Source organism: Pipra filicauda, unplaced genomic scaffold, assembly GCF_003945595.2.
Source record: "Pipra filicauda isolate LSUMZ 115617 unplaced genomic scaffold, ASM394559v2 scaffold581_size553298_pilon, whole genome shotgun sequence".
Taxonomy (NCBI): domain Eukaryota; kingdom Metazoa; phylum Chordata; class Aves; order Passeriformes; family Pipridae; genus Pipra; species Pipra filicauda.
Window position 1 is genome coordinate 307,314 of NW_024104733.1, and position 15,105 is coordinate 322,418.

General features: G+C 45.1%; 1 protein-coding gene, 1 long non-coding RNA gene and 1 other non-coding gene across 4 annotated transcripts; 2 read left to right on the forward strand and 1 right to left on the reverse strand.

Annotated features, from left to right (window-relative positions):
• The first annotated feature begins 39 nt into the window (after positions 1-39).
• On the forward strand, positions 40-112 carry TRNAK-CUU. Its single transcript has one exon. It is a non-coding gene; the product is annotated as a tRNA-Lys (tRNA).
• On the forward strand, positions 101-4,288 carry LOC113986463. 2 transcript variants are annotated; one of them, XR_005565924.1, is made up of 3 exons: positions 101-553; positions 1,605-1,707; positions 1,957-4,288. It is a non-coding gene; the product is annotated as an uncharacterized LOC113986463 (long non-coding RNA). The 2 variants fall into 2 exon arrangements; XR_003540200.2 differs by having other exon boundaries at positions 101-392.
• ACTR10 (actin related protein 10) lies at positions 3,147-14,627 on the reverse strand. Its single transcript, XM_027718188.2, has 13 exons — positions 14,463-14,627; positions 12,479-12,551; positions 11,845-11,927; positions 10,735-10,843; positions 9,118-9,225; positions 8,723-8,790; positions 8,348-8,427; positions 7,763-7,798; positions 6,391-6,470; positions 6,225-6,298; positions 5,457-5,538; positions 4,633-4,834; positions 3,147-3,748 (listed from the first exon to the last, which is right to left on the reverse strand). The coding sequence occupies exons 1-13, from the start codon at positions 14,537-14,539 to the stop codon at positions 3,567-3,569; spliced, it is 1,254 nt and encodes a 417-aa protein (XP_027573989.1). The 5' UTR covers positions 14,540-14,627; the 3' UTR covers positions 3,147-3,566.
• Positions 14,628-15,105: the final 478 nt, after the last annotated feature.

Genomic DNA, 15,105 nt, shown 5'->3' on the forward strand with positions numbered 1-15,105 from the left:
ATGCGCTGAAGGGCCCTTCCTGTGTCGCACACTTCCAGTGCCCGGCTAGCTCAGTCGGTAGAGCATGGGACTCTTAATCCCAGGGTCGTGGGTTCGAGCCCCACGTTGGGCGCATTAATTTTGTGCCCTCTCCCACCGATTCCCTTTCGGAGCGCTCCCGGCGGGAAACCGCCCGCTTCACGTTGGGCGCAGCAGTTTTGTGCCCCTCACCCGTTTGGAGGCATCCCGGCGGGAAAACACCGCCCCACCATCCCTGAGGGGGATTCACCGCCCGCTCCGCCTTGGGCCCAGCGCTTTTGTGCCCCTCGCTCTTTAGGAGCGCTCCCGGCGGGAAAGTGCCGCCTCACCACCCTCTCCCAACATCCCTGAGGGGGATTCACAGCCTGCTCCAGGTTGGGAGCATTACTTTTGTTCCCCTCGTTCTTTTGGAGCGCTCCCGGCTGGAAAATACCGGCTCGCCACCCTCTCCCACCATCCCTGAGGGGGATTCACCGCCAGCGCTCCGGAGAACCGGGAGGCTCCTGAGGGAATCCCGCAAATACAGCCTGTGGAAGTGATTAATACACTGTTATCCCCGAGAAAATTAGTTTTTATAAGTGAGCTGGGTGCAGCAGTGACGCGTACATAGTAAAGTAGGAGCTGGGATAATCTTGGCACTGAACGCTGCATGCCTGCAAAAAATCGCTCTTTTTAATAAATGGTTTTGATGCAGGAATGACACGCACGTAATAAAGCAGGAGCTGTGCTAATCCTGGCACCGGCTACTAAACATTGCATCCCTGAAAAAAATTGCTTTATTTAATAAATGATCAGGATGCAGGAATCGGAGAAATTAATACGTTAATGAAGTAGGAGCCGTGGACGCCCTCGAGGGCAGGGAGGAATTACAGAGACACCTGGACAACCTGGAGAGCTGGGAAAGAAAAGGCCCAGGGAAATTTAATAAGAGCCAGGGTGGGATCCTCCGCCTGGAATGGGGTAACCCTGGTTACACACAAACCGGGGGAGGAGGAGCTAAAGAACAGCCACACGGAAAGGGATCTGGGGTTTTATAGTAGGAATAAATTCTCCCCTGTGAGGATGCTGAGGCCCTGGCACAGGTTGCCAGAGAAGCTGTGGCTGTCCCATCCCTGGAAGTGTTCAAGGCCAGGTTGGATGGGGCTTGGAGCAACCTGGGATAGTGGAAGGTGTCCCTGCCCATGGAAGGGGGATTGAAACTGGATGGCCTTTTAGGTCCCTTCCAAAACAAACCATTCTGGTACTCTGTGGTTTGGGTTGGTCCATCACTGGAACAGACTCTGCAGGGAAGTGCTCAGGACACCGAGCCTGTCAGAGCTCAAGGAGCTCTGGATGATGCTCTCAGCCACACGATTTAGTTTAAGTAGTCCTGCAGGGACCTGGACTTTTGGGGACTTATGACTCATGGTATTACGATCCTTATGGGGTCCCTTCCAACTTAAGATATTCCCTAATTCTATGAAAAGGGAGAGGAAGGGAACGAGGTAAAGCCCCTTCTCCCAAGGACCAGCTCCCACTGACACAGCACAGACACAGGCAGACATAACAGGCTCGCGAATATTATAAAATATTCTTCCTGTCAGCAGGACTCAGCTGGAGCTGTTTGCAGTTGGTTAACACCCATCTTATGGAATGGCATCCAGTCCAGAACCAGGAACTTTAGAGGAAAATCCTCCAGTTACTGCAGAGGTTTGTGTCTGCCACTGTCCTTCAGGATAAATCATGTGTGCTCACTGTGCATTTGCTGCAAAGATCCATGGATCTCTGCCGTGCCAGGGAGGGAAGAACTACAACAGTCAGGCTGTAAAAAACCAGCCAACCCCCTCTCTACACGATTACACATTTAGGGTGTGATCTCCAAGGGCTTCCCAGGGCAAGCCATTAATAGTCTTTCTCACCCCTCCCATGAACTAAGAATCGTGTTTATGTCCTTAACAGGTCCCAGGACTCTGCGCTTCAGCCCAGCAGTAACACAGGAGTCAGGAATTCTGGTCCTGCCAGAAACAGCAGCTGTTGGAGCTGTTCAGTGATGCAGAAACCCCACAGGAGAGGATTTGTGTGGGCAGAACGAAGACAAGGTCGCAGAACACGCCAGGAGAGTTCCAGGGTACATGTGCACAGCAGCACAGGAATATCCTGAAAAAGGCTAAGAATATCCTGAATTTCCTCAGCTGCAGTCTGCTGCAGTTCAGGAAAATGACATCATTGCACCACCACGACCACGGGCTCCATAGGAGTTTCATCCTTCCCTCTGAGAACCTTACGGACACGAGTAATCCCTCCCAGCTCCACAGGGCTTGTGCTGATGGAAAACTCTCCTCTCGGGAGCAAGCCTTGCTAAGCTCTGGCTCAGTTCTTATTGAGGTAAAACAGGACCAGGGTCACAGAGGTGCAGCCCAAATTATTCAAATTATAACAGAAAATGAGCAGCAGAGCCTGGGCCTGTGTGTTCTGTACACCTCAGGCTGGCTCTGCGTCTGGAACTGGGACAGCGCCCATTTATCCAGCCTGGAATTCCACGAGAACAGGGTCTCTAAAAAACCAACCTCATCCCAGGACTATAAAACAACTTCTCACAGCTACACCTGTTTTTCCATGCTTTCTCTGTAACAGCCATGCAGCTCATCCGAAGTGGGAAGAAGGCAATTCAAAAACACAGCTTCTGCCAGCACCTCTGGGGAGAAATCATTGGCAGCACTCCGAGACCTCTGTCACCAACCAGCAAAGTCTCACCTAACACAGACTCTAACACTTGAAACAGCAGTTCCTGGGTTTTGTGGCTTTTTTCATTTGAAAACCATTAAATTAAAAGGGAGCATCTCCTCCCATGTGCCAACTAACACCATGTGTTAAGGCAAAGCACGTATGAAACAGAACGGCAAGTGAGCCAGTGAGTCAACTTTGCCCTCACACCCCTGTTTACAATCAATTTGCAATAATTTATTACAGTTTATAATTCTGAAATCTTTCTTGGAGGAGAGATACCGGAAGAGTTTTCAGCTCAGCATTACATCAGAACTACAGGCACAAGAGTTCTCTGCTGAAACTCTCAAAACAGGATGGTGTCCAGGGGAAATAATGTCCCACCACCTTTGCTGAACAGCCCCAAACCATTTCCTCACAGGTGATTCGAGGGTGGAATATTTTAATGCAGGACTTGGCAGAAAAAAACCCTTCCATACATATTTTCCTTCCATGGATATTTCCCCTCCTTCTTCTAAGCATATTTTAAAATTAAAATCTCTCAAAACAAATTCTCTCAGCAGTGCCATTTACTATACAGATAAATAACAAACAACTCAGGAGGGTACAACTCATGACAGTGCAGAATTTCTTCAGAACAAGACAAAAAAACACAGGAGTTGCCAGAATGAAGTTCTTAAACTATAACTGGACATGTTTTTAAATAGTGTTAGTGCCTACACTCCCTGAAAACATCCAGGTTGCTGATATTTAATAGTGTTACACACAAAGTACTTCATAAAAAAACAAAACCCAATGCACATGTATCTGAAATGGTGCAGAATCCTTGTGCAACGTGCAGGTGCTTATTTCTCTGTAGAAAAAGCCCTTTTCATCAATGGTGGGGGTGCTTTTCCAACGTCAAACATCATTTCCAGAGGAGGATTGTTCAGGCAGCACCAGTCGGGAATGCGGCCTGTCTGGCTGTAATATTCCTTGGACACGGATCGGCTCCCAAGTATGTCCTGGAGTGCTCCAAAAATGGCTCCTGCATTATTGGGAAGGAAGAAAAAAACCTGCATTAATTTGATGTACTGAATTTCATTTTCTAATTCTTCCCATCCAGAATCTCAACTGGTTGGGCTTTTTCAGCTCTGTCCCACAAATTAAAGGCTTTCCTTTTTTCCTTTTCAGTAGCCCAGCTAATCCCAAACTGCTTCCATTTATGTCCCTTGAAAGTAACTGAAAACAAAGAATCATCTACTCTCTGCTGACAGCAAACCCGGCCTGGTTAACCAACTTCTTATGACAAAGCTTCCTAAAAGTTTTTATTTTAAGCACTTCAACCAAACCCCCTTTGTAAGGGGTTGTTCAAGGCAATTTCCTCTCCTCAAAAAGTTATCCCACAAGTTCACACAAGCTGTGAGAAGGTCCAGCCCGTGGCAGCTGACCAGAGCTGCCAGGGAAGAAAAGCATCAAGAACTTGGTGCCTAGAAACTGTCCTGGTTTGCTAATCCTAAAAATAAGAGGTTTGAAAACTAAAAGTTTATGGTGTTAGTTACTGGCACTTGTGACCAGCACAGGGAGTTGGCAGCCTTTCCATAGCTCCTCCAGCAGTGATTAACTTGATTTTTCCACAAGTAGGAATCTCTGCTCTGCCTCTTAGTATGGAGGTAGCTCTGTCCTGCACCTGAGCCAGCACCTCACCTTTCACCTGTTTCCAACTGCTCCTCACCTGTTTAAAAGCTCCCATAACCCTCAGTGCCCTCCAAATATCCCTGAGGGAGCTTTACTCCACACACTAACAATTCCCCAGAGCTCACTGCAGCTCGATGTCAACACTTCACCTCATTTGTCCTGCTGTTTGTTCATCACAAATCTCACTTGGAAGGTTTGTTTTCACCTTCTCCTCTCAGTTGTTCCCGTTCTTACCTCCCAGCCAGGCCACACAGTTGGGTTTGGCAGGTGGGGTGTGAATCCTGAAGGTTTTGGTGGCCAGTGCTTCCTTGTACTTGGGTTTCTCCACCAGGTACCTGATCTCTGCCATGAGCCTGTGGAGGAATCCCGGGAGCATCGCGGTGCCCCCGATCACCACCAGGTTCTCTGCCAGCTGCTTCCTGGTGTCTATGGGGCACTAATGCAAACAGGGAGACAAAAATAAACACCCCAAAAAAAATAATTTTAACTGGAATTGCCTGAAGTGCATTCAGAGGTCTGTTAGACATTCAGTCCATTTCCATGCCCTCCCAATTGCTGTTTTCCCATATTTAACTGGAACATAATCAACATAAGCCAGAGGGAAATGCCTGGAGGTGCAGAGGTGAGGGGTCCAGGCACAGACCTCCTTAAACAATTTGTTTGCATAAGGAATTCTAATTGAAGTGTTTGCCATGTCAGCCCAAGTCCTTGGCTCTCCAATAAATTATGTCTCAGCAAACTTTATTTAAGTGGCATCAATAACTACAGGGAGTCAACTTTAATTAACACACATCCATCACCACATAATGAAAATTTCCATTTACAGTGGTTTTCTAATGCATTTTTTTCCTAAATATAATAAGAACTGCAGTGTTTGTATATGCCAAGAAAATTTTCTGCAATAAATCCAATATGCTGCCTGTAATAAAGATGTCCAAATTAATTTTATTCCAGCTCAGGTAAACGAGCAGCCTGCAGGACTCAAAGTCTTGAGTCATTTATAACTGCAGGATCTCCAAGGCTGGAGGAATTCCATAAATTGTTTAATACAAAGATACCTGAACGAGGGAATCCAAGATCAAAGTGGCAACAGATGTCTCTTCATTATCCTGTTCAAACAGTATCTCCACCACGGAGTCCCTGTGGAACAGGCAGGAAAGTGAGTGTTAACGAGAGGCAAAACCACACTGTGAGCTGAACTCAGGAACAGCAGAGCTGAGATAACTTCAGACTTCCTGCTGCCAGCACATTGTCACCTCTGTCACACAGCCCATGCACTGGGCAGTGCCAAAGGGCAAAGGACAATCATGGAATCCTTAAGATTGGAAAAGACTCCACCACTTCCCTGGGCAGCCTTTCAATGAAGACATTTTCCCTCATCTCCAATCTAAACCTGTCCTGGTGCAACTTGAAGCTGTCTCCTCTCATCCTGTCACTTATTACTGGCAGAAGAGACCAACCCTCACCTGGCTCCACCCTCCTGTCAGGGAATTGTAGACAGTGAAAGGTCTCCCCTGAGCCTCCTTTTCTCCAGGCTAAAATTCCTCATTCATGTCTCTAAATCTGTCTCATCATCAGGCATTAATACCCATTTCTCCTCCCCAACCCCTCCAATCTCCTTGCTCTCACCTTCCTCTCCGAGCTCTGGAGAAGCCACCACCTCCCATGCTGGGCCTGGACTGTGCCCAGCACAAAGCCTTTATTTAACAGGCACTAAAAGCATATGCAAGTGTTTCATTAAAACTCAATTTTATGCAAACTAATGCGCTTTTAGAGTTGAGATATATCCTCATAGTGATCAATACTCTGTTTATGGCATTTCTCACCTGATGGGGCCAACCACATGGAGAATCTTTTCTCCATCCAAAGGATAGTCCACGTCTGGAGGCGGTGAAGGACGCTGGAAATAAAAACACAAGGGCAATATTTTAGAGGCCAAAAAAGGCTCCAGCCACCTCAAAAAGAGTAGGACGAGCTTCATTCTCCACTCACCTCAGCACTGCCATCAATGTTGAACTTGGCTGCCTGGATCTTCAGCCCCCGTTGGAGATCACTCACAAAGCAAGTACGGACTGCACAGAGGGAAAGGGCAAAGTGAGGCCGTGTTGGATCTTTTCATCACCAATAAAGACTAATTTTTTTCAATTTAGAAAACAACACACGATTCAGGCCCTTGCTGGTCCAAGCCATTACCAAACAAATGCAAAGAAAAGCAGTCTCTACACTTCAGCAGAGTTCAGATGGTGTCTGACCGTGAGTTTAAGTGAAGCTGACACCCAAACCACGCCGGGACAGGCAGGATTTCTTTCTCAGCCAAACCACGTAAGATTTAAAGTCAGAGGGATGTTCCTGATGGTGCCTTCAGCCACCACAAGGTGTCAGGGGTTGTACCCTGCTGTCAAACGCTCCACTGCAGGTCTTGCACCACCACTTCAAATGAGACCCTGCTCCTTTCCTGAACAAGCTGCAATCATGGAGTATTTTTCCTGGTGTAACTCCTCAGCACCCTAAGAATTCCAGAGGTTTTTTTTTTTTCCTCCAGGCAACACTGAAAGAGCACAATCTCATGGGTATCCCAGCTGTAACTGTTATTATATACTTATTCATTTGTATCTGGCACAGATAAGCATCTTCATAAACTGCTGTTCCAAAGAAACAACCCCCCGGTACACAGACAACCCTGATTCCATCCCTAGTGTGTTATATCTGCTTCCAAAAGACTGCCTAAAAACCTGGACTGGTCAGAAAACTGTCCTCAAGTCCAGGAATCAGAAAAGCAACTTCCATTTGACAAATTATTTTGCATTTGACCAATGGATTTCTTCCAAATTTGGTCCAAGATATATATCCTAATTGCTATTTTCTAGGTAAATATATATTTTTGTATCTGTTGCACATGAAACATTACACAGGAATTCATGCAAGTTCTGCCCAGAGAAAGACTCTGTTTTTTCTGATATAAATGTAGTCCTTGTCTCATCTTGCCTACCTGATTAACACACCAAAATGTCTTTTATACATCCTTTTTTTTAGTTAACTTTAAAGCAAACTGAGTCTTTCTAGTTAATCTACAAACAAATCTACACAACAGTGCAATCCTCTTTCTGTGCTCATCCACCAAATCCAACTCCAAATTACATCCCAACAACACACAGGCTGAACTGAAAGAGGAATTCAACACACAGTTTTGGTTTTGCTTTCAAAGAGTAAAAACGCCACAGGTTCTTCCAGTAGGTAAGAAATATGGCAAACACAGAAGGGAAATAATTTCCTAAATGTAAAATATTGCAATCTTATTATTATCATACTCTAATGCACAAGTTAATAAACCAGAGCTTCACAAAGCAAAAAAAAAAAATCTTACCTTTTATGTCCTCTACTATGTCTTCTGGAACTGAGCCTGAAATGAAAAAAAAAAAAATTAGATTGCAAGATTTTTTATTTTTAAATAGAAGGAGAATTAAACTAAGTTTGAATTACATTTAATACATTAAATTTTCACTTTCATAGAATCATAGAATCCCAGAATGGTTTGAGTTGGAAAGCACCTCAAAGATCACCTCATTCCAAGGACACCTTCCACTAGACCAGGGTGCTCCAAGCCCCACCCAGCCTGGCCTGGAACACCTCCAAGGATGGGGCAGCTTTTAAAGATTTCCAAGATTTTAAAGATTTCCAAGGAAGAAAGGATATTAAGAAGTGAAATAAGGTGTTTGTCTTGCCTCAAAACTACAAAATTACTACAGAACTTTATCTCAGCCCTTATCCAAAACTGCTGTTACGAGTGGTTTATCCTAAAGATAATATACCTGTTAAATACAAGGAAAGAATTCATCCATGTGGGTGACACAAGAGCCAGTGATTACTAAACTCATTTTATTCACTGTTAGTATCAATCCAGTTTCCCTGGTGCAAGTTCACAGCACATCTGCCACATCCCAGACCTTACCCATCACAGATGGAAGGCTCTGTCCTTTGGCTAATCCTGTATCCACTGTGCACTGCTCCAGCAACTGATACTCCAGCTCCCTAAAACATTGCACAAAGGTAGTTAAAGACAGCCAAGAACTCAGCCTGGTTCTCTGTACTACCCTTAACAGACAATATTTACCCCTTTCAGTCACATCCTTCTAAATACAAACTTCACAAGATGTGATTTCCACAGCTTTTACCACATCAATGAAAGCCAAACAGTGGTAACTCTGAAAACTGGACGATGTTACAGCAAGTTATGATTTAAAAACAAGAATCTCTGCTCATGAATCAAAGATGAACTTTCACAAATAAATAATTTGTGACCTGGAATGGATAATTGTGAACTTACTTGTGGATGGCCCTTCCTCCCAGGGGCAGGGAACCCCAGCAGCTCAGGATCGGAATTCCTTCATAGATCTACAGGAAGATCAGGAAATTCTCCTTTTTTCCTATTATGAGTTTTCAGTCTGCTGGAACTAAATGCTTTTCCCCTTGCATTAGCTGTTAGAAACACTTTCTAACTGCTTTTCTCCAAAACTAATTTCTAGTTTATAAAGGTTGAAGTCATGAACCCCCTTCCCCAGGTTTGAGGGAGCACAGATGCCCCACGTCAGCTGTGAAGGGATTCCCCAAGCTGTGACACCCTACAGCCAAAAGCCAGACTGGTTGAGCTGTTCCTATTAGTGAAGTCTATAAAAATCCCATCTTGTCACAACAGCCTTACTGCTGAAAATTCAAGGATACAGGCAGCACCAAGCTTTCTGCATATCCACAGTCCAGCACCATGGCAGAATTGATCCCAAGGGTCAGGAGAGACATCAGGTGACTCGGAGCAAACAAAACAGATGGAACCTACGTGGAAACCAAAAGGACAGTTGACAGGAGTGGGGAAAAAGAAACAAACCACTCAACTCATCTTAAGTCTTATATCAGGTTTCTTATTGTCATTGAAAAGACACCAATACACAGCTACTTGAGAAGTTGTATGAAGACTTGAAGATGTGAACAAAAATGCTAGAAGACCCTTAAAAGTGTGCCTTCTGATAACACACTGCTGCACACAAACTCACAGGAGGCTCCTTAAAACACTCTCCACAAAGCAATGTGGAAACTCAGGTTAAAATTACATAAGAATTACTTCCTTCTCCCAGAATTCCACAAATCAAGTTTCCTAGATAGCAACAATTCCTTCAATGGAACACCTTGAAGTGTGAATTAAATGAGAAATATCAATAAATCCGGCATTTATGGGCAACATTACTGACATTTAGCTCAGAGATGTAAGTTAGAATACTGAGCCTGTATTAATAAACCACTTTTATTCTTTGCACCAAATGGAAATAGAAACCAGAGAGAATTAACCTCCCATCAGTATTATTATACTGACTTCCTCACAAGTTACAAGGTGTTTCCATCAAAATATGACTCTGAAGTCATGAGTAATTTTTGCCAAACCATTTTGGATGGGATGTGCTTTACCTGAGACATATTTTACTCCTGTAAGGGAATTTGGAAAAAACCCTCAACCAAATCACTGAAATCTTTCAGCAATTTCAAGTCATCAGAAAATTTTATCAACAGTAAGAAAGAATTATGCAGAAATTTAGCATTAGTTGGAAAACTGTGCTGTGGAAGCACAGTGAAGAGGTACTGCAGACAAAGTTTCACTGCTTTTTATAGAAGAACCTTAACTTTTGTTCTGTCTGAATTGAAGAAGTATGGATGGGTTGGAAGGGACCTTAAAGATCATCCCATGGGCAGGGACACCTTCCACTATCCCAGGGTGCTCCGAGCCCCATCCAACCTGGTCTTGGACACTTCCAGGGATGGAGCACCCATAACTTCTTTTCTTCAACAAATTGTCTTTAAAAACATTCATTAGGCAGAGAAGTTAATTAATTTCAGGTAAGCTCTTATCTAAATGAGCACAGCCACAGCTCAGGTCATGTGCCAGGCAGAGCTATTGACTCTGGCAGAAACCAGGAGACTCGCTGACAGAGCACTAACAAGTGTTTAAATAGAAATCCTGGCTCCAGGCAGCGCTCAGTGGGGATTATTGGATCTGTCTGGGACAGTGGGATGGGAGCTCTATTATCCTATAAGCCAGAGAAACCTTTCAGAGTCTTGCTAATTGCTGCTGCTTTGTGGCCTCATGAAGAGCCAGAATGGAACAAAAATGGCCCTTAAACCAACTTCCAAGCTCTGTTTCCTCAGATGTTTCTTCTTTATGCCTCTCTCGCTCTTTTGGCACCATTTTCATTTCTTGGTCCACATCTGGCACTGACTGTAAGTACAGTTTCTACTGAGAAGTGCTACACTGAGCACGTGGGGCAAATTTACATATTTCTGGAAAACATGTACCTCAAAATGCTTGAACAGGACCCTTGTGAGGGTGTCTCTGAAGTGGGAAGGGCACAGGACCGATTCTATGATCACCACACGACGGTCTCGGGGATTCACCAGCAGGTGCCTAAAAAAGGGCAAGATGTGTGAACCAAAACTGGGCAGTTCAGGCACGTGTTATTAGACCTACCTTATATTTATATCCCATTTTCCCCCAAAAAAATCCTAAAAATTTGCATTTAGATAGCATTTCCTACAGAAGATCCCAGAGTCTTCTTCACAAATATAAAACCCCCAACGCTTTCCCAGAAAAAAGTTAAGAAAAGTGTGGTATGGAAAACAGAGCTTGTAGTTCTGAATATCCACTCTATACTTCTAAATCAGTATAAAGAAATGCAAAAATAAATCATTACTGGCTTGTTCAGTGTCACACAGCATCATAAAAGACAGAGAATGATGATACAGATTTTCTGATTTCCGTGGAAGAGAAAGGAATTGTCATGATTTCAATTACAAAGCAATGGCCAAAGACAAGAGAAGAAAAGAAAACCCAACCCACACCAGAAGATCTGAGGCCCAGAAATCAAATACTGGTTTCCCTGTGATGTTTTTTTTACTGTGTAAAAATAAGGATTGGAAGCAAAGAGGAAAGACTAAGTCCAACGCTGTTATTCACTAAGCGTCCTAAAAATACAATAAAAAGATGTATTGTTGAGGTAAAAATATTCCACAGATTAAGATTCCTCCTTCCAAAGCACTGTGGAGAGCTCTGCACTGGTACAGGATGAGCTCCAGCCTGACCAGAATCAATGCAACTTCCTGGGTAATGACTTCCCCTTATCGAGCCCTTTACAAAGGGCACAATTAAAGGGCAACTTATCAAATAATTTCTATTTCTAGAGAGCAACTGATGCTGCAGGACATGAGCTGGCTGTGATACAACCCAAATCTCAGCAGCACTGAGCTTCTCCTGCAAGAACAGAGCCAGGCAGCTACTTTTAAAGTCTTGTTTGTGTGGTTTTTTTTTTCCTTACCCATCAGAGCTCAGTGACCCTGCTCACAGCTCTCCAGGTGCTCAGAAAGGAGCTGCAGGAGGGCCTGAGGAACTGCCAGCCAGGGATCTCTCACCTGAAATACAGCATGTGGATGAATTCCTTCAGGTAGGAATACAGCTCTTCGGTGTTAATGTTGTACTGAACCACCCTGACAGGCTGGGAAGGGAAAACATCCACAGTCAGTGATTCCATGTAAATATATACAGGGTATGTGAAGAAACAGGACATATACAGAATATATTTTACCTGAACATATCTAATCTGGCACTATATATGCAGAAAAACTCACTCTTTGCTCTTTGTCCTTAAAGCACCTCAGAAACTCACCCTATAACTAAACTCCAGAGTTTATCAATGCTAATTTTGCATTATTATAATTATTTCTCACTATTACTATTACAGGCAATTTGACACTAGTTTTCCAAACCTCCACTCTCTACCAAAAGAAAGTATAAAAAGCTTAACTAGGCAAAGCAATTTCTCCAAAAATACCCCAAATTTAATCAGCATTGGCATCACATCACTTGTATCAAGTCACAAGCTTCTAATAGCAGCAGCTAAAATACTGAAAAATATAATAATATTCCAGAATATTTTATTCAGAGAATGAAAAAACCAGCTTGTGATGGACAGAAAAAGCACCTGCAAATCCCTTCTATCTCATAACACATCAAACACTATAAAGCAGTTGAGGTAACACATTTCACCTTTGAGACATCAGGTTTCTTTATCTCACTGGGGATGATGCATCTTGGTCCTGTTTCTCCTGCAAAGCCACACCTGAAAGAAAATGCAGAAAACTTTAATATTTGAAGCCACTGTTTAACACACTGGGCCTGGGAACCATCAGAGAGTGATTAATTAGGGCTGTTTCTGGGACTGCAGAGGGGTGTTTTGTACACAGATTTTCTATCTGGCCATTTACAGATGGATTAAAAGATAGAGAAAGATTCTATATCTTTTTTATTGACTCCCTTAATTTATCCCAACAAGATAAAAATAGCAGCAATCCCCAAACAAACTTTTCAGAAACCCACCTGCTCTTCCCAAAACACACAAGAACAATGGACTGAAGAAAGGAAATTAAAACCAAAAGAAATTAAATTTATTTTAATAAACTCAGTGCCTGAGATTTGTTTCACCCCTGTCAAACCTCAGAAGAAAACTACAGTAGAAAACCAAAAAGCTGCTGGACTTGGAGCACTTTTAATGCAGAAGGTCAATTAATGCTTGATTTTCATAGTTGGTAACTGTCAACGTGTTGGATCATCTCAGAAAAAAAAATTAAAATGGCCACAGTTCAGAATTTAATTATTTTCTTCAGTCTCTTAAAAAATTCCTGTGCATTCCCAGTGTGCACAGGTAGTTTTCCCTCCCTGTCATCCTGACAACTTTTGAATTTTTGGCTGATTTCAGCCTTATTTGGAAACGGGTAGAGACATCTCTCATACAATTAAGCTGTTATTTCTTTACAAGAATGAAAGCTGAAAACAGGTCCTAAAAAAAGAGAGGAAAAGCTTTCCCATGGGAGCATTTTATTGGATAAATAATGCCCAGGGGATAAACCTCATAAAACCATAAATTTGAGAAAAGCCTCTGATTGGCCACAGGGCACAAATCCACAAAAAGCCACACCTGGAATCACTTGTTTCCATCCTGTTAAATCCTCTCATTCCCAGGTAACAAAGCTGCTGCTGGCCTGCAACTACACTGTCACTTGAAAAAAACCCAAACAAATAATAAACCAGATTTGGACAAGAAACCCTGTCCCCTGTAATTCCAGCCTGTTTTGGCAACCAGGGAACTTCCCAGGGCTTCCAGCAGGGAAACATCCACATGGACACGGCCACAAGCCTTGGAAGAGTGCTCAGAGCTCAAGGGAGAATTATTCTTGTAAGATAATAATAATAATAATAATAATAATAATAATAATAATAATAATAATCAGCTCACTGACACCCAGAGAGCATTTCCAGATAGTTTTAACCCCAGATATGGTTTAACTTTCCTTAAACAGCCCCTTTGTCATGAGAGCCCCTTGGACACGAGGGGGGTTTGTAACACAGGGGGGTGTTTGGACACTTGGAGGGCAGAGGCAAAGCTGCGCTTTTGGGCCACGAGATGAATTTACTAAATAAACACCTGAGTGTTTCTGCCTCAACCGCAAGCTACACCTTTTTGTAACCTAAAACATCAGATTAAAAAACAAATCTGTTATTTTTGGCTTTGCACCACATTGGTCGACACAGAAAGGGAGTGAAGGGGAAAACCCCACATAACTATTCTTAGAATCCCAGAATGGTTTGGGTTGGAAGGGACCTTAAAAATCATCCCATTCCACCCACCTGCAATGGGCAGGGACACTTTCCACTAGCCCAGGTTGCTCCAAGTCCCGTCCAACCTGGTCTTGAACACTTGCAGCGATGGGGCAGCCCCAGCTTCTCTGGGCAACCTGTGCCAGGGCCTCACCACCCTCACAGCCAAGAATTTCTTCCCAATATCCCATCCAATCCTGCCGTCTGGCAGTGGGAAGCTATTCCCCCCGTCCTGTCACTCTATACCTTGTCCCAAGTCCCCCTCCACGCTCCCGGAGCCCCTTCAGGCACTTGGAAGTGGCTCCGAGCTCTGCCCACACCATTCCCTTCTCCAGACCGGACACCCCAAATCCCGGCAGTAGCGCGGGGCACTCACTTGGTGAAGGCCTGTCCCAGGTCGATCACCACGGCGGTTTTCTCCCCGCCGCTGCCGAGCCCCTCGTAGAGCGGCATCGCGGCCCTTCGCTCCCTCCTTCCTTCCCTTTTCCCTCCCTTTCCCTTCCCTCCCCTCCCGCTCCTCCTCCTTCCTCCGCCGCGGCTCCGCGGGGCCTCCCTGCTCCGCGGCGCGCCGGGCTGCCCTCGGCGCCTGCCCGCCGCGCCGCCGTCACGCTGCCGCCCCGCCGCCTCAGTGGGAGCCGCGCCGCCGCTCTCGCCCACCCCGCTGGGCTTCGAGAGTGTCCGGGAGCGCCGCGATGGCGGCGGCGGGGGCGGTGCGGGGCGAGTTCCCCTCAGCTCCGCGCCGGCGGCGGGAAGGACAGCGGGGCCGCGGAGGGGCCTGAGGGGCGGCGGGGCCGGGGGAGGGCGGGGCCGGGAGCTCGTGGGCGGGATCACTCTGTGGGCGTGGCCGTGTGAGGGCAGGGGGCGGGGCCAGTGTGGGGCGACCGCGATCCCGTGAAGGGACGCGGGGCTGGGGCTGCTTCTGCCCGAGGAAAATCGTAAAATAACAGGCTCATTTCGGTTGGAAAAGCCCTCCGAGATCACGGAGTCAAGCCGCTCCCCCAGCACTGCCAAGCCCGCCA